The 23,564-nt window shown below is 47.3% G+C and overlaps 1 protein-coding gene across 4 annotated transcripts in view; it reads right to left on the bottom strand.

Annotated features, from left to right (window-relative positions):
* Positions 1–9,268: 9,268 nt before the first annotated feature.
* The window catches only part of ATG2B (autophagy related 2B), a 74,751-nt gene continuing 60,455 nt past the window's right edge, over positions 9,269–23,564 (bottom strand). For 2 of the 4 annotated variants that reach the window (XM_040478178.1, XM_040478177.1), the window contains exons 35-42: positions 23,446–23,524; positions 22,930–23,137; positions 19,873–19,942; positions 19,425–19,507; positions 18,747–18,868; positions 18,340–18,494; positions 17,238–17,387; positions 12,750–14,045 (exon numbers count right to left, since the gene is read on the bottom strand). In XM_040478178.1, the coding sequence (XP_040334112.1) occupies positions 13,815–14,045; positions 17,238–17,387; positions 18,340–18,494; positions 18,747–18,868; positions 19,425–19,507; positions 19,873–19,942; positions 22,930–23,137; positions 23,446–23,524 (1,098 nt within the window). In that variant the 3' untranslated portion in view covers positions 12,750–13,814. Of the gene's footprint in view, positions 9,587–12,749; positions 14,046–17,237; positions 17,388–18,339; positions 18,495–18,746; positions 18,882–19,424; positions 19,508–19,872; positions 19,943–22,929; positions 23,138–23,445; positions 23,525–23,564 lie in introns of those variants that run through there. The other 2 variants (XM_040478179.1, XM_040478181.1) reach the window with 2 other exon arrangements.

A 23,564-nucleotide genomic window follows, 5' to 3' on the forward strand; every position in this document is an offset into this window, starting at 1 on the left:
GGGCAAGGCTCGAGATTATCGCAAGGCTCCGAGGTCGGTGCCCCCTCTAGCCCACGAGAGTCCACGGAGCCTCTAAACAGGGGAGTGTCCCGTTCAGACCCACATTCTAGAGAGATCGCTCCGCTGGAATATGTAGAACAAGGACGATGGCCTGCAGGTCGTATAAGCTATGCGTTGCCCCCCGCGAACCACCTCCGAACTTACAGAAATAGACCCACCTTAGCTCACAGTTCTGCAGTCGACCATACGGGCTCCTGCCGGGCTGGGCCACGCTCACGCGTGCACCTGTCATCGGCAAACGGCCAGCCAGCTCTGCTTCCGGGGGTTGAGCGGGAGGGCACGGCGGGCACGGAGCCGGCCTCAGGTAAATTAAACATCACCGACAGATTAGGTGCGTGGCTGCAAGGCCGAGGCCCCCAAATCTGACCGCCCCCGTCTAAGACAGAAACAGAGTCGCTGAATCGTCCACTGCTTCGACTGCCCTTACTGGGTGTTTCATACACGCCGGGGATTGTGGGAGGCGGGGGTACAGAGGACAATGCGGAAGGCCTCTCTTAGAGAGGCCGCAGGACGCGGAAGAGACCGGCTAGGGCAGGCTGCTCGGTCTATGGACGGGACACCTGAAGCCCAGCATGCTTTGCCCCGTCACGGGGTGACACCGGTCGGTGTGAGGTCTGGATGGGGGGCCAGCTCTCGTACCCTGTCTAGCCCCCTCGCCCCGTACAGTGGCTCCCCAGAAAACGCTTCCTGATGATCTCACGGTTCGTGGGTTCGAGCCCCGCATCGGGCTCTGTGCTGACAGCTCGGAGCCCGGAGCCTGCTTCGGATTCTTTGTCTCCCTCTCTCTCTGCCCCTCCCCTGCTCCCACTCTGTCTCTCTTTCTCTTTCTCTCAAAAATAAATAAAAATATTTTTAAAAATTAAAAAAATAAAAGAAAGAATTAAGAAGCCCACTGATACCATATATCTAGGTGACATCACCCAACCGTGCCCTCCTCAGTCATGAAGGGGACATCGTGGCCCCCATCCCCTGACTCCAATCTGCCTCGCTTAGCTCCAAACAGGCAGGAAAACTGTCCTCAAACCCCAGCTCCTATTATCTTGCCCATCTCTTCCTCCAAGGGACTCAAATTCCAAATATCTGTTACTCCTTGGGCAAAACCATGGAAGTCCGATGGCGAAATGCCAATCCGATTCCCGAGAGAGTGTTCACAAAATCCTTGGTTGGTAATACCTCAGCAGGTTTTGATCTGGGGTTTCTTGGCGATATGGACGTTTTGGGCCACGCAGTTCTTTGTGGTACGGGGGAGGGGGGTGGCTGTCGGGGGGCATCATAGGGTGTTCAACAGCATCTCAGACCTCCAGCCTCTACCACTAGATTCCAGAAGCCCTCCCCCAGCGCGACAACCAAAATGTCTTAAGATATTAATTACCAAATGTCTTCCGGGAGCGAGATCGCCCCTACCCCGAGCTGAGAACCACATTTTAACTCGCGTGATCTAGTTATTCAGCAAGGGCCTCAAGGAAAGGCTGGTGATCTGGGGGGACTGCTCGGAGGTGGTGGGGCTTCAGCCCTCGTAGGACAGAACAAACGGAAGGGGAGAAGCCACGGGGCCAGGTCCGCGCAAACAGGTCAGAAAGATTAAATAGCCGAGCATATGAAACCACTGAGAACCACCTCCGGCATGCATTGCACACACAGTAAATATTTGCTGGGATCATTACAGCTGTCTCTCCTCCAGCCCAAATAGTGACACGGGTTTATAGCAGCGCGTCACGGTTCTGGGCATCATTCCCTGGTGCTCAACAGTGAATTCCTCCAGTCAAGCCCTGGGGCTTCTCCCAAAGTCATTTTCTCTCCATCAGCCTAGAGCCAACCTTGGGGTGGGGGGAAGGCCTGAGGCCGGAAAAGGGGAAACAGAGGAAGCGAAGAATGAGATTCAATTATAATGTGCGAAGGATCAACCCTGTAAGTAAAGACAGGATCCGACAGGGCTTGGCCAAGGGTTAGGTGATGGAGAAGAGCTTAGAGATGCGGAACGTGATCTTTATTTAAAGTGCTGATATTTGGGGGATGGCTCGGTCGGTTGAGCGTCCGACTCTTGATTTCAGCTCAGGTCGTGGTCCCGGGGTCATGGGATCGAGCCTCTTGTGGGGCTCTGCACTGAGCACAGAGTCTGCTTGGGATCCTCTCTCTCCCTCTCTCTCTCCTTGCCCCTCCCCTGCTTACACACTCTCTCTCTCTCAAAATAAACAAACGTTTAAAAATAAAGTAGAATAAAATTAAAACTCAGTGATGATGTTTCCGGGGTCACCTGGATGGCTCGGTCTGTTTAAACGTCAAGACTCTTGACTCAGCTCGGGTGTCGATCTCAGAGTTGTGAGTTCCAGCCACGCCAACAGCATGGAGCCTGCTTTTTAAAAGGCTAATGTTTTGAGGTGCCTGGCTGGCTCCGTTGGTGGAGGACGCCATTCCTGATCTTGAGTTCAAACCCCACGTTGAGCACAGAGCTTACTTAAAAATATAAAGGCATTACCTATTTAAAAACTAAAACTAAAATGTCGATGTTTTGTTGATCACGGATGTTGGTGCATTCATTTGTGCTTTTTAAAAGCATTGCACCAAATTATTATCTTGATTACTCATGCGCCAGGGCCGGCGCATCCCGCCTCCCAGCCCCGAGGGGCGGGGTGACCGGGCTAGGGGGCTGCATTTCCAGCAAAGAAATGAACCTTAAACAGGCTTCTGTTTCAGACTCACCCTTAGATACCCCTGCGGGAAAAACAACCAAAGATCTTTATCTGAATATAAAACGCATTTCCATTATTTCATGCCCTAAATATTCCCTTATCAGCCTGTTGTGACAACCACACCAAGCCCCAGGCATTGAGAGTTGGCCCTGGTGTGTTCTACCACCGAGGGGAGTATTTCCAGGGAGAAATTGTGAAATAAAAAGCCATTTTTGTGTTTAATTTAAGCAGTGCCCTCCACCAAGAGGACGCCTGCCACGGGACAAGCCTGGCGAAACGATTGGGATAGTTAGGATTTTTCCCAAACCTTCCCACGGGGCGCGGGGATCGGACTCCGCGCAGGCTCAGATGCGCGGCCGATGCGGGCTGGCTCCGAACTCGGTAGTTGCTGAACCGAAGTTCCACTCGGGAAGGGAGCGGGCGCCCCCTTCTGGCCGAGGGGGAGGCTTGCTCTTTCCCCACAAGGGATCCTGCACAGATTTCCAAAGCCCTTAAAAAAAATTTTTTTTTTTTAATGTTCACTTATTTTTCAGAGAGAGAGAAAGAGAGAGAGAGAGAGCAGGAGAGGGGCAGAGAGACAGGGAGACACAGAATCCGCAGCAGGCTCCAGGCTCTGAGCTGTCAGCACAGAGCCCGACACGGGGCTCAACCTCATGAATCGACAGATCATGACCTGAGCTGAAGTCAGATGCTCAACCGACTGAGCCACCCAGGCGCCCCTCAAGGTCCCTTTTTTTTAAAGGGTTACTTACAACAGATCAGTTCCAAAGCGTAACAGAATATAGAAATGGGAACAGGCAATGATTTCTCTGGAACGCGGTTGTTTAAAGACGTCTTCGGAAGAAAAAGATGTTTTAATGATTAACCTGGCTAGCGGGTATATGTTAGTAGGTACCACTTCAATCAGACAGCAATTGGCAACAGACACCCAAATTTTAAATGGGTATATCATTGACTCGGTTGTTCCCCCTCGTCTGAGGTGTTGAACAGATAAGTCACGGAGAATCTGAGACGCAGCAAAGTTAAATAACTTACTCAAGGACAGTCGTTGGGATGGAGAGTGGCTAAAACCCCGATTCAGCAAGTAAGACATAAAGGCTAAGAAAATGGCCTTCAAAGTGAAAGCCCGTATTAAGATTATTAAGAAGGGTTTTGAAGGGACCCCTGGATGACTCAGTCGGTTAAGCGACCGAGTCGTGGTTTCAGCTCAGGTCATGGCCTCACGGTTTGAAGTTCGAGCCCCACCTCGGGCTCTGCGCTGACATCGAGGGGGCTGCTTGGGGTTCTCTCTCTCCCTCTCTCTTTGTGCCTCCCCTGCTCGTGCTCTCTCCTCTCTCAAAATAAATCAATAAACTTAAAGAAAACAATAAAAAGGGCTTTGAAGAAAATAGTATGTGCTGAAGGGGAAAATTTAAAAAAGTAAAACTTTGGTCCATACTGAAATGGAAAAGAGAGGTGTTTATGGGGCTCCAGGAGTGTCCCTCATAAATGAAGGGAGATTTCTCACTGTGGAGTTGTTGCCACTGATACTGAAATGAAAATAGAGTGGAGAGGGGGATTGCGCCTAACTTGTCCCAAATATTAAAGGCATTCTGGAGTAATAGCCTTGAGGTCTCCAGCCCTCTAAAATTAATTGGGCCACATCTGGGCTGACAAATGCTCCCATTAGGGTTTTGGAAGCAGAACCAGAACCTTGCAGGGCACCCGGCTGGCTCAGTCGGTTAAGCGTCCGTCCAACTTCGGTTCAGGTCACGATCTCACAGCTTGTGAGTTCAAGCCCCTTGTCAGGCTCTGTGCTGACAGCTTGGAGCCTGGAGTCAGCCTCAGATTCTGTGTCTCCCACTCTCTCTGCCCCTCCGCAGCTCATGCTCACTCTCTATAAACATTAAAAAAAAACAACACAAAAAAGCCTAGTACCTTGCACCAAGCGGTCATGTTTCCCTTTATACCTCAGTGGAATCTAAATTTAAAAGCATATTTTGCCCTCTGCTGAGAGCCTAGAAATTCTTCCTCTAAGGACGTGAGAGGTTTCATTTTTCTCGGCTGTCCCCAAACCTGAAAGACTTTGACTCCAGCACCCTCCTTGACTTTTATTTCCAAATGCTACCCAGGATGCACCCCTCAAGTCAAACTCCCCTGTAACCAGGCAATCCTGAACACGAGGCTAAAAAGGGAGCCGGCCTCCCGCAGCGATCCTGAGGCTTCCCCGGATCTGATCTGTGTTTAATGCCTGGGAAGCCAGGTCTCTGAACAACTGTGGGGAGAGAGACCCGAGTGGTGTCTTCAGAAGCGGGTATTCCAATTCTAAAACCTCTCTGGGTAGCGTCTGCTCCTTTCTTTGGCTTTGTGATATATTACTTGATTTCTCAAGAGCAAAACATTGATTTCCATTTGATAAGGGACAAATGGCTGGAATGATTGTGTCTAATCGATGTCTTCCCACGGGGTTCTGAGCTCCCCAAGAGCAAGGGGACATCTTTCATCTCTAGCCTGGGACATTGCACATAGGAGGCATTCAGGAAACATCTAATGCTCACATGATACTTACACAGTGTGTGAGAGACACTATTCTAAGCACTCTGCGCCTATTAACTCACACAATCCTCATAATAACCATATTATTATCGCTGTACAGGAGGAAACTGAAGCCCAGAGAGGTCAAGCAACTTCCCCAAGGCCACACAGCTAACAAGTACTGAAGCCTGGGTTCGGCCCTAGGCAGCCTGACTCTCTAAAATCTAGATTCTTGAGGAGCCTGGGTGGCTCAGTCAGTTAAGTGTCCGACTCTTGATTTTGGCTCAGGTTATGATCTCACGGTTTGTGAGTTCGAGCCCGGCATGGGGCTCTTTGCCGTCTGCATGGAGCCTGCTTCAGATTGTCAGTACCGTCCCACCCTCTCTCTCTCTGCCCCTTCCCCTCACGTTCTCTCTCTCTCAAAATAAATAAACTTAAACAATAAAATAAAATCTACATTCTTAGCCACTATACCAGTGGCTCCCCAACTTGTCTGCACACGAGTCACCCGGGAAGCGTCAAAAAAAAAAAAAAAAGCCCCAGGTGTTGTGATTTTATTGGTCTTGGATGTGGCCTGAGTTTCTTTTAAAATTTTTAAAAGATCCTCCAGGGGCGCCTGGGTGGCGCAGTCGGTTAAGCGTCCGACTTCAGCCAGGTCACGATCTCGCGGTCCGTGAGTTCGAGCCCCGCGTCGGGCTCTGGGCTGATGGCTCAGAGCCTGGAGCCTGTTTCCGATTCTGTGTCTCCCTCGCTCTCTGCCCCTCCCCCGTTCATGCTCTGTCTCTCTCTGTCCCAAAAATAAATAAACGTTGAAAAAAAAATTAAAAATAATAATAAGAAAAAAATAATAATAAAAGATCCTCCAGTGATGCGGACGACTCTGGAGGACCGTTACATGACGCCATTCTGCCTCATTACTCGGCACATCTTTCTGCTGAATTCAATCTGCACCACGTGGAACCGCTTTCAGGAATGCAAACAAGCCAGGGAGGAAAACAAAAATCCAATTCTGGTGGCGGCAAATTAACGTTGGAATGCAACTAACTGCTTAGAACTCCAATCGGTAGGCGCTAACAGCACGGGTCCGCAGCCACATTCTTGCAGCGGTGTGGCCAGCGCCCCCGCCCCCAGACCCCGACTTCCTTCTTCCCTCCTAGGCTCACAGCAAGGCCACACTGCCAGGTTGGCTTCGTGCTGGGCGTGGTCACGTGACAGGATTCGGACCAATAGCCTGCGGGCAAACGTCCCCAGCTTCTAGGCTGGCCTCCTCAATCCCCGCCTTGGGGGGGCGAAGGGGAGGCAGAGCCACAAGATGGGGGGAGCCTGGGGTCCTCCAGTATCCTAGAGGAGAGCTGCCAGACATCGGGAGCACCTGCTGGACTTGATGTGAATGAAAAGTGGTTGGGATTTGGGGGGGTTTCATCTGTCATTAGTGACCAGTGTTCCCGGACTAGCAGATGGTGTGGCTGTGGGTGGGTCACTTCTCCTAAGCATCGGTTTTGTCACCTGCAGAGCACGGATACAGGTGAGAGGATGCTGGAAAGCCCGGTGGCTCACAGCTGCCCCCACCCAGGGGCTCCGGCAGCAGATGGGAGGTGGGGGGGGGGTGATTTGTCCCTCTGGCCCCTCTGACTACTTGGCTGTGCGAGGCCACCGCTGCTGTCGGACACCCCCTCTCCTTCGGAGGCAGGCTCTGAGAACCTCTCTCTCCCTCTTCCCTCCAGGCCCGCAGTGAGGCTTCATGTTGCCTCGGGTGTTGCTCAAAAAGCGAGAAATCACCACCGCCTCCTGGCTGAGGCCCAGGACAGACCCAGAGCTGAAAGTGAAAGGGACACCAAGGTCCCTGTGGGTCTCCCCAGCCCCCGCCCACCTCTGCTGAGTCAGTCCCTTCCTTACAGCCTCCCGGGTGCCCTGAGTGGCCATCTGCCTCCTGCCAGGACCCCTGGCTGACGCGGAGTGTGGACGCCCCATGGTTGAGTGCTGAACACAGTCGGCACATAGTGAATACCGAACAGAAATCGCATTTTCATCTATTTTGCATATATATTTGTATTACTTCTTAAATACTGCTAAATCAGGAAAAGAGTAAAATTGCATCGAATAAAGGACTTCAAGTACTAAATCGTGTGATCTTGGGTGCCTAACTTTGTCCCTCGGCTTCGTTCTCAACGGCACAGTGACCAGAGGGTTATATGACCCCTAAGGTTCATTCGTTCGTTCGCGCGCTCATCCATTCACTAGGCCCTGATGCCTTGGTTCTGGGCAAGGCCTGTGCCAGGCACCAGGTGTATGTGCGCCCTGCCCTCACGGAGGGGGTCAATCAGGAGTGAAACAAGTCCGTGTGGGTTCGTGACAGGGACCACAAACGTCTGTTATGTTTTAAGGAGGGTGTGCGGGGACGGAGAATGAAGTAGGTAGGGTGGCTGGCCCGGTCTGAAAATGGTAACCTTTAAGCTGTGATCAGGAGGAAGCAGGCAGAGCATTGTAGAAAGGAATGTGGGAAGGCTCTTAGGCCCTGTTCTCGCTCCAGGCTGCACATGGCCTCCCCGCGGTCTGTCCCAGGCGGGTTCTGCCGCCCAGGGGACACTTGGCCATACCTGCAGACGTCTTTGGCTTTCGCAACTGGGGAGCGGGTGCTACTGGCATCTACTGGGTCAGGCCAAGGATACTGCTAAACACCCTAAAATGCCCAAGAAGCCCCCTCAACGATGGATTATCCAGCCCCAAATGTCAAGATTGCTAAGGTGGAGAGACCCTGACTTAGCCCCATTCGCAGATTTTTATTTAATTGGTGCAGAGTGGAACCTGAGCTTCAGCATTAAAAAAAAAAAAAAAAAAAAAAAAAAAATCTCCAAGTGGCTCCAACCCCCGCAGCCAGGGATGCGGCAGAACCGAATGACTAGCGCGGCCAGTGCTGAGCCAGGCGAGGGGGGAGAAGCTGGAGGTGCAGGGGAGAGATGGAGAAGCAAGCTGTCCTTGCCTTGGGCTCAAGTCCTCGCAGGGTCACGGATCTCCATCTTCTAGCAAAATTCCTTTCTTAGTTTCCTCACGAGTGATGAGTTTTCACTAACTCAGACAACTGTGCAAGTTCCCCTCCAGTGATGTCTTAGGAGGGGCATGGGGTCTGGGAGTCAAGCCGTGTGACCTTGGGAAAGGTTCCCTGGACTTCTCTGAGCCTGCTTCCTCCTCTGGAAACCAGGGACTGTAACAAGCACCTCTCCGAGGGGCCCTGAGGGTGACAGAGCGCCCAGGCGCCACGAGCCCGGGGTCACAGAAAGCATCTCACAGAGGCTGCTGGCCCTCCTTCACAAGAGCCCTGTGTGGAGCATGATGGGACTTTCCCCTGGCAGCTCAAAGTGGATGGTGATGTAGTGACACCTGTCACATCAAAACCTCTTTTAAAGCGTTGCCTTTAAAAGCGTTTAACAGGACATCTGGGTGGCTCAGTCAGTTAAGCGTCCGACTTCGGCTCAGGTCATGGTCTCGCGGTTCATGAGTTCGAGCCCCACATCGGGCTCTGTGCTGACAGCTCGGAGCCTGGAGCCTGCTTCAGATTCTGTCTCCCTCTCTCTCTGCCCCTCCCTGGCTTGTGCTGTGTGTGTGTGTGTGTGTGTGTGTGTGTGTGTGTGTGTGTGTGTCTCAAAAATAAACATATCAAAGTGTTTCTTTAAAATATCTTTTATAAAGCTAAAAATATTCCTCCAAATAGAGCAGATTTATCAAGTATTTAACTAGGTCCCTAAGACCAAAACAGCAAGGTATGTTCACCACAAGTCCACACTGTAGGGATAATAGAGTGATTTATGCCCTAAAGCGGGCAGGAGTGGCACATTTTAAAATTACATGCCCTACATATCTGAGAGCAGGTGGATACACGATTTGCTATCGCGAGGACCCAGATCATAGGAACACTATTTCTTGTAAACAGGATCTGACACAGACCTACACCCCACCCCCAAACGTATTTTATACAGGTTTTGGGAACAGTTCTTGGCGAAAGACAATAGTGTTTAAAGCAAACTCCAAAGAGTAAATATTTTAATTTTCTTCAAGAGTTCTCTTCATTTCATAATATTTTCAACAGTCACACTGACAAAAAGTTACATTTCCACAAAAATACTCATATAGCATCGGTATTCTTAACGTACTCACATCCAAAATTACCTTAGGGGAAACTAGGAAACTTAGCAACGAATACACAACATTGTGGTGAGATTAAATTCAATCTCTGAAGTCGGGATGGATTCACAGAAGAGCCGAACTTGGCGCCCCTTCCAAATTCCACCATCAAAAAGCAACCGGTCCTGGGTGATCGGCGAGTTCTATAGAAACGAGAGAAGACGAATCCAACTAGAAACTAGAAGCTGCCATTTCAAATATACAAAATACGTGTCGAACAGCAAGATAAACACATTTCTTAAAGGGGGGGCGGGGGGCTGCTACGTCAACAACGCACTGCCCTGGAGAGAGGTCACGGAGCCAGCCAGCGTCACACCTGCCACCTCCTGACTGTCAGCAGGGGGCACTCGAAACCAAGATGCCCATGGTTGGCCCAGGAGGCAAAGATCTCCAACACCAATGTTTTTGAAAACTGCTGACATCTTGAAATGGGAATCGTTGGCACTCAAATTTCTCATCCCCAAAGCAGCCCATCGTGATGGTGTTAGAACACCTTTTCTACCTCTGGTGTGCAGACTGCAATGAAAGGAAAATACTCCCCGCATAAGCGGGCTGATGACAGCTGTGTTTATGAAGTCTACTGAGGGGAGTGGTGTGCCTGGCTGACCCCGACGATAGGGACTTACATTGGCATCAAAGCACTCAGCTATTGTTATATGAAGAGACTAGCAGAAATGGGTTTGCTCGACAAAAGATTTTTTTCCCCTACATTAACTCTACAGTATATACATAGCCTTCCTCGTTACACCTAAGACTCACAAATTCGTATTTGATTTATTCTATTTGATATCAGCTGGCTTGTCTCATCCACCTGCAGATACAAAGAGGGTCACGAGTTTTTGACAGTCCCTTCCTTTCGAGCTTAAAGAACTTTCTCGACCTGGTCCCTAAGGTCCTAAGCAGGTTAAGAGGATGGGAGGGGAAACAGAGTAACTGCTCACCACGGAACACCAGCCCTGCCACGCTTCCTCCCCACGATTCTGAGGGAAGACGCCCAATGCAGGTGTAAGAAAGTGGAAACAAAGGCCAGTGATTCAAGTCGAGGCCCGAAGCTCTTCGCAGCTGTCAACCCTGAAGCCAGTTAGCTCAAGTGTTCTCACTGCAAACTGCCGGACTCCGACACTGCCCGCTGTCTCTGCGCTCTGGTGAGAGTACGCACAGCGCACAGAACCCGAACCAAACACGCCGGGACACGCGGCCCCCGCACGGGAGAGACAGAGTCGTCTAGACGGCTTAGAAACTGAACAGAGGCCCCAAGCCTACAGAAACACAGCTTTCAAAAGGGGACGATTACAAAGTAAACAGGACTTTACTGGAAAAGTGACACACGCAGCAGGAGGCAGGAAACACCGGTGTTTAGTGTTTTTTGCCATTTTAGGCACACGGCTGCTTGGAAAGATTTCTTAAAGCGAGTTTTGCGTTATAAAAACATCGATGTTAAATACGTGCACGTAAGCGGGAATCCAAATTGGACCCAAACGTGGCTAAAATGGACGTTTACTGCTCTGTCTAGAAGAAACACTAGGTCTGTCCTAAAAGGCAGATCTTAAAGTGGATGTCCTACTCGTAAATAACAGCAATCTGGGGACAGGGAGGGCAACTGGGGGTGCAAGTCAGTCCCCGTTCAAGAGAAGGTACCGCCATGGACTTCGCAGTCTTAATTGAGTGGTCCTCACACGTCTCTGTAACACGGTCTATTCTAAGACTCGCTGAGGGATCTCGGTCAAGCTTGCTCGCTGGACTCCTTGGGGAGATGCCCGTTTGGCCGCCACGCAGCACCAAGCAGACGGACGCAGTCCGCTCCGTTCAGAACCGCACCTCAAAAGTCAACCACGCGGCCACCGCAGCCACTCAAATGCAGCACTCAGAGAGATCCCAGATCTAGGGGAGCCCACGGCTGCCGCGGGCGCTCTCCTTCGGCGCCATCAGCGCGAGGTGTCGCAGGACTGGGGCCCTCTACCAAGCGCCACATCCCACACCGCCATTCACACACACGCGCACACACACACACGCGCGCACACACGCCCTCATCAGCCAAAAATCTCTGTTGGGCTCTGTCACCCAAAACCCCCTTACTTTACAGGCAGACGCTGAGACTGAAGAGAAATCAAATGTCTTGGCCACGTCACCTGCCTAGTGAGTGCGGACCTGGCAGCCCAAGGGCCCTGCCCAACGATCTTCTTACTGCGTCATTGCGACATAAAAGCTGGAAGAGACTTTTAAGAGAAAAAATAGAAGATACTTAATTATGCAGAAGGGTTCAGATATGACCTACATAAACATCTCCAGTAAAGACCACCTGGATTAAAGAGGCAACGAACAGAACCTTGAAACTGGACCTTTCTGAGGCAGGTTTCTGGTTCCCAAACAGACGCTGTGGACAGCAGGTGCAGGAGCACAGGACACGGGCCGTGGAGATTACGTTATGGAGATGTAGGTCAAAACAGGATTTATAAACCGAATGTGTCGAAAAACCAGTCTATTTACAACTCAGAGTACAAAGACGAGGATGATTATTTCTCCCTATGCTGTATCTAACTGAACTTAAATAATCGGTGTAACTACGGAAAATGTAAAGCTCTTTTATATTTTAAGTTTAATCCAGTTTGTTTGATTCATCATCACAGATAACATACACAGTATGCTCTGTTTTAAGGAACCTGGAACATGGTGGGGTCAGTGAGCAGGGTGGTCAGAACGTGCCCCCAAAGCAGGCTGAGGCTTCGTGGTGATGAACGGGTGTGGCTAGTGTTTCCTCGGGATCCCATTTTACACAGACTGCATTTTACAGGCACAAAGTAAAAGAAAGTTCCGTGACACTTAAACAGGCGCTTCTCTGAGTTTTTTCAACAGTACAAAGGAAAACAGAATAAAAATTAAACACTGTTTAACACAACTTTCATCAATGTTGAAGGCCCAGATTTTTGGTCTACGTTGCCCTCTTGTTCAGAGAACCTAGAGAATGAAATCAATTCCACATCATTTTTCAAATCCCTGGCTGAGAAGCAGTTCTGAAATCCAAACTCACATCAAAGACGTGAGTCTCCCCACTCTGGGAAATGAGAAGTCCCATCATGCAGCTGTAAACACTGGACAAACAAAGTCCCCCACTTGCTTTCTGCCACATCAACCGAAAGTCAAAAATGGAGTTCTTGCAGACAACTTCCCTCTCACTCCTAGGTAAGGATTTCCTTGCTATGAACCAAAATCAGTTTTGAGAAAGTGCCCCAGGTATCTTGGGATGGATCCTAGTACTGCATCTATAAATATGCTCTAAGACAAGCAAAGTATTCATGGAAGCATAAAACAATTTTACCTTTAAATAAAAATACTTTATTCATTCCTGACAGGTTATCAAAACGTACATCGTTAACCAAGTAAAAACGGTACTTCGAAATAGCTGACTAGGGCATATTTGGAGGATTTTTGGTTAATTTCACAAGAGTAAAAATCAGTTCCAATCTCCCTCTCCACACAGTCCTAACAAGCCTGCACTATCCCTGCTGAAAACTGAACATACAAACAATCATGTGGGCCCCAGTTCATTATAGAGTGCACATTTTCATTTACACTTCAAATAAATGGAAGTTATTACGTTTGAGTTATTAGCTTCCTTCACCAAAAGCACTCAGTTTACTCCTCTTTATATTTTGTGAAAATCTGTAAATTACATAACGAATGTATCTCGACTTGTATTAACCTAAACGCACACGCACACACACACACAGAGGATAAAGTGCAACACAACAGAACACGTCTGCGACATTCACGTTCTCAAACCCCCACAGAAAGGTTTTCTGAGGAAATGGAAATCGTGTTCTCAAGTGCACGGACACTAACTCCAACCGACTAGGTTAGTTATTCCTCAGTGATATTTATATTAAGATCCTATTTGCTTTTTGCTTTCCCTGGAGCCTCGGTCTCTCGTTCTCAATGAAAGTTTCGAAGCTGTGGTTCTTTTTCAACCTTGAGAAAAATCAGCTCCTCGGGGCAACATAAATGGTCCTTTCAAAGCGACACGTTTCCGAACGCTCCACTGTAACAGGCGGCTTCCAATGCTCTCTCGTCTCCAGCAAGGAGAATTGTAGCCATTTCGATAAAAGCAAGCGTTTCACTCACTCAGCAGCCAACGCTTAGGACTTCTGACACCAGCCGCCAAACATTTCTACAGGCAAGTACCAAACGAGCCCTGAAACGTCACAAGTTTTTGGTTGCGTATTTTTTTGATATTAAATTATTTAACTGAGAAACGCTTTTGTTCCTGAGATGAGCACAATAAAATTAAATGAGTTCCCTCTGAAGCTGCCGACGGGACGCTATGCTCCTTGTTTCCCCCCAGCGCTGTCTTCACGAAGAGTCACGTCTGAAAAATCAGTCTTCCCCGTGGCGCCATTTCTGGGACTCGTCCTGCCGAACATCTGGTCTAATTTGGTTTCTCATGCCACCTAATACATTTGATGTTGCTTCTGTGGCAACGATCAGAGGCTTCACCACCGCGGGAGGAATCTGGCGCAGGACCTCGCCCACGGCGCCGGTGACCCCTCTGCTCTCGTGTTCTCGAGCTGCAGTTTCGTAAATAGTCTGAGCCGTGTCTGTAAGTCCCTGAAAGGGAGAGAGGAGAGAAGGTCAGAAAAATCTCCAAATTTGCCTGCAGTACACAGCTTTAGCAGAGTTCATCAACAGTATGCTTGCAACTAGACCAAAAAAAAATACCCACTGTGCTTTTGAGATAACCCAGGATAATTCTATTAATGACAAAATTCTAATTATAAGGGAAAATAAAAGGCAATTATTATGACTTAGTATTTTGTTGTGACACATGTGTGTAAAAAATACAGCTAAACTACAATTTCACATAGGGAAGCTTAAAGAAATATTTAATGATCCAAGAGGAGCTCTCCTGGCACTATTAATCACTCTAGTTAAATCAAACTTAGCAAACAAAGCTTCCGGAATAACATAATCTCAAAAGAAATATGGTGATAGTTCTTCCAATCCAAATGTAACAAGAAAACCTAATTCTACGAAACTCCAGAAAATTACTTAATTTGTTTTAAATTGTCATCTATTTACTAGAAAAGATAACTATGGAACATGCACTTAAGAGAAAAGGCGAAATACAACATCTTACTGGATTAAACAGAAAAAAATCTGAGAACATAAAGCAGAAACATGTTTAATAATTAAAAACAAAGTTTCTGTAGCATGTTTTCCTCTTCTAACTGTGTAACATTAAAATAATGACTGTTAACCTTTAAAGCTGAATATGTAAAGGTGTTGATCAAACCGAGCTGGTAAAATTCAGGCACGACTTTTGAATCCAGCACTTGTCTAACTCCGGACCCCTCCCCGCAGGGGACACGAGTCCCTGTTCCGGTGTGGCCGTTTCAGGAGGGGCACAGCGCAAGGAACTGCGGGCTCTCCAGGGAAACCAAGGAAGCTGTCCTAACCCAGAATCCTGCCATCACTCTGACGGGCGAGCAAGAGTATCCCTCCCACCCGGCACAGCAGGCAAAAGCACGGAACACCGGAGCAGGGAGAGTACAGAAGAAGAAAAAACAAAAACAAAAACCCAACCACCTAAGTGCCGTTTTTTACAACCATCTAGTACATACAAGAGAGAAAAGGCTCAGTTTATCCATTCGCCCCACCACCTCCCCCCTCTCCCTCGGCTCCCCCTCCGGGTACCAGCTGACGTCACCCAGCAAGCCCCACCAGCAAGTGTGGAGACAACAGAAGTAAATTCCATCTCTGCTCCGGCACTTAGGCGCTGCCTTCACCAAGTCCTTCCAATGGGGAATTTCCACGGTGTGGGGACTGTCGAGATTAAATGACACGACGCACCTAACGACACCGGCACGGCAGGAACCGCGTATTCACTAAGCGTGTTCTGGGTCACCACCACCACCGCTGCCCTCATCACAGCTACCTGCCCCCCGAGAGGGGGAGTTATGTAAGCCGGGGTCGGCCGACTTCCTCTGGAAAGGGCCAGAAGGCAAATGTTTGTGGGCCACACAGTCTCTACCGTATATGCTTTTTCTTTTTGTCTTCTTTTTACGATCCTTCAAAATTGTGAAAATAACCCTGAGCTACAAGGTCCACACAAAAACAGGCCGGGGCCAGATCTGCCCTACAGGCTATGGTGCGCAGAGCCCAGATCTAGAGGAGCAGCCTTTCTGTGAAATACGCGGGGTGTTTTCTCTCAATCTTTGAGTTACTAACATCTAAAAGGGAAAAGACATGTTTATCGCCATGTAGGTGCCTCTATTTAAAAAGTTTTTAACACAGAATTGAGATCCGTCTACAGGGTGCTCACTGTTCACACCCTCCCTCCCCCAGTCTCATCCTGACAGTTTGAGAGAAAGAAGAGGACAAGGCAGAGCGAACACCCAGGTTCCAATCCTGACCCACTCTGACCTGCCCTGTTCCACTGGGGAGCTGTTCCCACAGAGCCGGTCCTCAGGGCTGAGCAAGGAACACCACCTACCTTTGATGGTTGCTATACAGCTGGGACAAAGTAAGCACATAAATATTTTTTTTAATGAATACAGATTAAGTTGGTCAAGCTTTGTGTAAACTGTAAAGTGCCCCATATCCAAGTGCCATTACGTCTGGCTTTCAACGGCCCCCACCAGGCCTTGAACCCCAGAATCATTTTTGCAAACCTGATTTCTAACATGACTACATGTTAGATAACTAGCCCATCCTGATATCTACAGGAACAGGTCTGACCAGTAATTCTCTCTATTCTCCCAAATGAATCTCCTCTTAAGAAAGGCAAGTGGTCTTATTTATCCCACTAATACATGTCCTGGGGGCCCTACCTCAGTGGTCATCCGACTGTTCGGGACCACAGAGGCTACTTTGTCAGGGAAAAGACCGTCCTAGGCACCTGTGCCCATCCGAACATGATGGGAAAAAAAGATCTTTAATGAAATCCTAATATATGCATCATGAGTACAACAACCTCAAACTTCATGTCATATTAAAAAGAATGTCCCCAACAAGGCCCATAAAGAACCGGGATTCACTGGCGCAACTAAACTGCAATTTGGCAAATACTTAATAAGGGTCAGGATTCGAACAGCTACACATAACCTCTTGCACAAATAAAGGGACGTTTATATGAACATTCCTAAAGCAGTGTTTTAGGGGAAAAAATGGCAACTGTCTACCAACAGGAAAATACGGTCATACAGTAAAATGCTGTAAGACAGTTTAAATTGAAGGTACACATACCAACATGGATCGATCTTGCAAGGCAGCCGTTACACAGTGATACATACACGGTGATGCCATTTATGGCGACTTTCAAAATATAAATAACAGTACGTGTTGCTTAGGAATACATACATGATAAAACTGTAAAAACATGTACAAAAACCCACGTACCGCCTTCAGGACAGTGGCGGCACGGGATCGGGACGAGAGTGAGCGGCTCACCTGAAAAGCTGTAAAAGCTGCACTTCTCAACAAAGCTGAGCAACTACAGCGCAGTGTGACTCCAGTGTCACAGCCGGCTGGGGAGGGCACGCGTTGGTCTCCGTGACCCAGCCGGCTTCTGCACGTAAGGAGAATCGGTCTTTCCTCTGGATCATGACCCCTCTTGTGAGCCCATCACTACGTGGCCCCAGTCTCTGACCTCATGCAGATATCTGCACTCGCTACTGGGAGCAATTCGAAGTCCACTCTCAGGGATTCTCAGGAACAAATCCCAACCATGGAACGCTCGTTAGACAAAAGCCAGGAAAGCACACCAGCTGCTTCCGCCTCATCCTCTCAAATACCACTCACCTCTTTCACAACACTGTAGGCCTTGGCCACACCTTCCCGCAGGTCCACTGGCTGGTGGGCTAGGCGGTGATGAGGAAACCTTTTGATCTTCTTGGGCTCGATAGAAAGGGTCCCAGGAGACACCATGTCATAAGCAGTCTCTGCTGCTGCCTGGATCATTTTATCAGAAAGAATGAATCAGAGGAAAAGTCTGCACACGCCCCAATGATGTACTTGGCCAAAAGAACACAGGGACCCACAGGCTCTAACACAGGCACTTCTGCAGGGGCTGAGTTCTTTACAAAAAAAACAAGAACATCAAAGGGCACATTAAGAATTAATTCCTAGGGGACGCCTGGGTGGCTCAGTCGGTTAAGCGTCCGACTTCGGCTCAGTCATGATCTCACGGCTTGTGGGTTCAAGTCCTGCATCAGGCTCTGCGCTGACAGCTCAGAGCCTGGAGCCTGCTTTGGAGTCCGTGTCTCCCTCTGTCTCTGCCCCTCCCCTGCTCTTGCTGTCTCTGTCTCTGTCTCTGTCTCTGTCTCTCTCTCTCTCTCTCTCTCAAAAATAAATGTTAAAAAAAATTAATATCCTCTCTCTCTCTCTCTCTCTCTCAAAAATAAACGTTAAAAAAAATTAATATCTGGATTGATCAGACTTTTTCAGTGGCTCCTCTGTCCTCAGAGAACACTCTCCATGTTACCAGGCTAGTCAAGAATGCCCTGTCTGTGAACAACTAGACAAGGTCAACTAGAGCTCAATACTTAATGCAACAAACCTTAATACATCTGCTATTTGATCTGCAATGATTTCTTTACGTTTAGCTATGATCTTTTCATATAAATGAGGCAAAATAAATCCTCGACTACCTTAAAGGTCATAATTTAACTGAAACAGGCAAACAAATTTGACATGGCATTCCACTTCTTTATTCTACTAATTATTTAACACTGGAAAGCTAAGCAATAAAAAAATAAAAAATTAACTCATCATAAATAAAATACCTACTCCAGCATTTTGTAGAGTTTCACAATATCATTTTAAAAACAAACAAAAAAAACCCCAACCATTTTACAATAAGTCCTCCTCTCTGTACAGAGGAAGGCAGGCTGTGGGGAGATACCTGTATGGTTTGAACCATCCTGTTTGTGAGTTCTAGAGCAGCCATCGCTGTGGAAGTGCCAAAGGAGGCGGCGCCTCTCTGAAACCCTCTGACGATGCGCCCGTCCTTCCGGTACTGCTCAATGGGTAACCAGACCAAGTCCTTCAGGCCTTGCACTAGAACGACAGTCGATACAGGGAAATCAGGAGGAGTGATGGAGCCCGGGTCTCTGCTATCACTCTCACCCTGGGGTTTTTAACCTGAAATGGGAGGCCAAGTGTTCTTACAGGTGTGCATGACCACGCATGTGAATTTTCTAGAAAGATGGTCTGCACAAAGACTCTCAGAGGCATCCACGAACTCCAAAAGGGTTAAGAATCACAGATCAGGCAAAAGAAATCATCTTTTGATTGAAAAAGAAAACTCACCTAATTGTACTAGAGAGTGCATAGGCCCAACGCCTCCCAAGATCCCCGGTAGCTGGTTCTTCTTAATGTCCGTGAGCCATTCGGTGATGGCATACGAAAACAATTTGTCAACACCTAGCAAGCTAGAGCAAATGACTATTAGTATACAGAAAAGAGATTTGCAGGTTCAGATATTGTAGATATTCAGTCTGAATATATTACACACGGATGTATGTACACACATATAATCTGGTTTAACATCAGTAATTTCTGTGAGGCTTAGGTAACCAGTAGAAGTGTGTTCTTCCACTGCTCTAATTTCTTGAGCATCCAGGGATTAATTTTATTCTGGCATCAGATTAATTCAATGTCTACAAATTGCTACAGGGCTCCCAGCTACTAAGAACCATCACGCTATGAATGTCCAGTCTTTTTGCTAAATAAACTGATTTACAACTTTGGGAAATTATTTAAAAATAACTATAGCTGTTTTTGAAAAATCCTCCTCTGTCCAAACTCCTAGTACTCTCTCAGAATAAAAAGTAGCCCCTAATTGGGAAGCGTCCTCTAAAAACGAGCTCTCTGCAGACAATAGTGTAAAGTAATTAAATTATTTGTTTAAGAAAATTCAACATTCAATTTGTTGTAAACTAACTGTAGTAACCATACCGTAAAGCCTCAAGTACTAAATCAACCTACCCGTGACGGTAGAAAAGGCGCTTCAGCTTCAGTTCCGAGCAGTTTAACTGGGCCAGACCGATCAGGATCCCTGCTAGCGTGCCCTTTAGGATTTAAAACAGATTAATGTGTAGATCGAGAGACCTCACATTTAAAATAGTTGTTATTTGGGAAAAACAAAGTAACATTCACTCACGAATAAAGCTAGAACACTTAAAATATTTACAACAAAAAAAATACACAATAGGACATATGACACAACTTATAACAACTGTACTCATGAGTTCTTAAATGACGTTTACTTTAAAAACAGAATTTTAAAATCTTGCACATCATTTCAAACACACATAAACTATGACAGGAAAGGTTTAAAAATTAACTCCTAACAAAGAAAAACAAAGAGATAATTAGAAAACAAAAAAACAAAGGAGATAATTTTGTAGAGTATATTTATACAAAGTTTCCAAACCTGATCCATTGACACGTGTTTGCCGTGATAATCAAGTCGAATAGGAACTTCTGATGTGAATCTAAATTCTCTAAAGACAGAGAAAGGGAGTTATTTATATTCAAAAGTACTAACAGCTGAAATTAGAACTTAAATTTATTCAATTGGACAATAAAAAACGAAGCCACAAAATAATGTGGATATAAGTATCTCAAAGCCTAAATAAAGGGGAATGTCTTTTCAGCCAGCTCTACCTTTTCTTAATATAACAACTTAACCTATATTTATCACATTCTAACGTTAGATTTACTTAAATTTTCCTCACAAAAACATTTTCCTAGTTTACTAAATAATGTTTACTTTAGAAAAATTCATTCTGGCAGATATTCTCCATTTATACAGGGAACAAACTGATAAAAGCAACCTTCAAGATTAAACCAAATGATATAATCATTACCAAGAAGTAAAAAAAGAGTAAGGGATTTAAGCTCCACGGTGAAGCAGAAAGTGCCAGAAAACCCAGCCACGAATTCCAGTTTTACCAGTTATATGTGATGCAATCGTGGGCAAGGAACTTAAACTCTGAACCTAAACATCTTCGTCAGTAAATTTTTATTTTTTTTATTTTTTTTTAATTTTATTTATTTTTTTATTTTTATTTTTTTTAATTTTTATTTTTTACTTTTTATTTTAGACAGAGCGGAGCAGGGGGAAGGGGCAGAGAGAGAATGTCAAGCAGGCTCCACACTCGCCGTAGAGCCCGACAGGGTGCTCGATCCCACGACCCTGAGATCATGACATGAGCCGAAATGAAGAGTCGGGACGTTCAAACAACCGAGCCACCCAAGCACCCCAAGTCACTAAATTTTTAAAATGCCACCTACGCTGGTGGATTTTAGTGAGCATTCTTGAAATTAATGCTGATAAACAGGGTACCAACATACAGACACTGGGAGTTCTGTGACAATGAAGTCATAATTATATACCGATGGTATACCTCAAACAGAAGAAGCGGACTTCCCCAGGCTGGACTGCACAATGGACTTGAAACACAATTTTTCCACAGAGTTAATGTCTGCATTTATATCCTAAGCCATTCCACAAAAGCCCAGTTTAACCCACAGTCAAATGGAAGTGCTGTATTTCCACCAGTCACTACAAGGAGCCTGGGACCCCAGGTCATCCCCCGTCTTCCAAATACACGTCTCCATGTGGTTTCTCCATTTGGTTTTCTCGGCAACAGCCCCTTGACGCCTGCCTCCTCCGTCCACACTTTTTTCCCCATGGCACAGAATATGACAAATCATCTATTTTATTTACTCGTAATGTCAACTGCATAGGGATTTTTCTCTACTTTGTTCACTGTGCCTAGGACAAGAGCTGGCATACACAGAGCAAGAGCTCAGTAAGTATTATGGAATGGTTGGGGGAGGAGGAGCTATTAGGCCATCACTTAGAAAACGCACTGGATTTGGGATGAAGACCTGTGTTCTGGTCTTGACTTGGCCACTAACTGTGTGGTCTTGAGCAAGTCAACTCACTTCTCTGGGCATTAACTTCCTCGTCTATGAAGGGAGAAATCTGGGTTATACCACTAACTACCACCCCAGGGTCCTAGGCCCTCTAGGAGTTTTTGAGTGTATACACACACAGAAGTCTGTAAGCAATTTTAAATAGTCTAATGATAAAAATAAACATTTGCTTAAGTAAGTAAGGCGACACAAGCTGACTAAATAAAAAGCATCCAACCTCTTTGCTTTTAGGCCAGAACTGTTAACAATTCAATTTCTTTTGGACCGGTTATCCAGTGTTCACAAAAAAACAAACTGGTATTCAAATGATTACTTCGGGTACACAGTTTCTTGGTAGAAACAAAATAAAAGAGATCCTTCTTTCATGGTGAAAGGTCTGGAACCACCAGAGATCGTCTCTCCCAGGATCTTTCCAATTCTCATATTCAGTTATTTTTTTCCCTAGTTCCTAGAGTACAGAAGATATATAAAACATGAAAGCACTTTAAAATAGTTACACTGCCTGCTTTGAGCCATAGCCAAAGGGTAACCTGAAGTCCACGTGGAAAGACAGAACTTGGGGACCATCGATGTCAGCAGGAGTACAGAAAACGAGGGGAGTGGCTGACAGTCCCTCACAACACAGGTGGCCTGGTCATCATCCTCGCTCCTTCCAAAGAGCCAAGGCTCCACGCCCACCATCAAGGGCTGGGAAAGAAGGAAGACGGGGAGAACGAACGGGTCAGGAAGCGAAGGACAAACTGCGACGTGCGAGTGGCTGGCTGGGCCGTGGGGCAGTAACTCCAGCAGACGGCGGCTGCACAGGGGCCCGGACTTTCCTGACAGTGCCGACTGAGCTGGGGAGCGAAGGGTCAGGAGAGACAGGACGGTGCTGGGGAAGGGCAGACGGAAAACCGCAGAAAGTTCTCACGTGGGAGGAGGAAGCGCAGGAAGCCAAGGTGTGTAAAGGACACCATGTTTGAGGAGGTGCAAATATGCCATCACAGGGGCTGGGAAGAGGGCCGAGGAGGGGGAAGTGGCAGCTAAGAGGAAAAGGACATTCCTGCTCCAGAAAAGATCAGGAGGAAGGGCTCCTGAGCCAGGGCTGCTGTGTAATCAAGGGGTGCGGGATGCGCGAGGCCCGCCTGTAAATAAACACACCAGTCGACGGTCTGGCAGGCACAGAAAAGCTGGCATAATCTCACGATTAGGGAGTGGTACACGAACACATTCGAGAACAGCCTGCAGGGGCACCTGGCGGCGTTTGTGGGGGAGGCACGGGGGGGGGGGGTACGGGGGGAGGCGGGCGGGGCGCTCAGTCGGTTGAGCGTACGACTCTCGATTTTGGCTCAGGTCATGATCTCATGGTTCGTGGGTTTGAGCCCCGTATCGGGCTCCGCGCTGACAACACAGAGTTTGCTTGAGATTCTCTCTCCCTCCCTCTCTTTCTGCCGCACCCCCACCAGCCCGGCTTTCGCACCCTCTCTCAAAATAAACATTAAATAATAATAATAAACCTTCAAAAGTCTAAAATCGCTTTACTTGTTATCCAAATTAAGTGATTTACCTAAAAAACACAGGCTGATCACTAACTGCTGCTTCTTCAGCTGAGAAGTCCTTCTGTTCCTCCCTGTTAACCACTTCCACGGAGCTGACACTGGTGTTCTGGGAAGGCTGCTTCGGCCCAGGGAAAGAAAGAACGAGATTTGGCTCCTTTGAGGTGCTTAAATGCCTCGGCAAACTGCAGGTGACGTCAGCTCCAGGAGACTTCTTAACTGCAAAGGTAACGTGCACGTTGAAGACCCGCTGTGCTTCTTCAGAGCGCCCGCTTGAAATCCAGGTAGCTGTAACTTGTGTTGCTATGTTTCACTTCATAAACACAATTACCGCTACAGAGAAAACGGACTTCCGCCTTTTAAGATGTCACTTTCAGATATACTACATTCGCGAAATATGAAAAACACACACAAAACACACTTCTATAAATCGGAATGAAGACTGGAAATACCCTCTCAAATAGGCTTCAGAACAAATCAATCCAAGCACTTGTTACAGACATTTTCAAACTACACATATTTAATACCTTCTGGATCTGCAGCCATGAGAAGCTCTACTTCTGTCGAAAGACTCGTGAAGAAATCCTTCAGGAAGAACAAAGCGTCCTAAAATGAAAAGATGCAATTATAACCAAAGGGAAGGGAA

This window comes from Herpailurus yagouaroundi, unplaced genomic scaffold (assembly GCF_014898765.1).
Source record: "Herpailurus yagouaroundi ecotype Mexico unplaced genomic scaffold, PumYag 141, whole genome shotgun sequence".
In the NCBI taxonomy this organism is placed as follows: domain Eukaryota; kingdom Metazoa; phylum Chordata; class Mammalia; order Carnivora; family Felidae; genus Herpailurus; species Herpailurus yagouaroundi.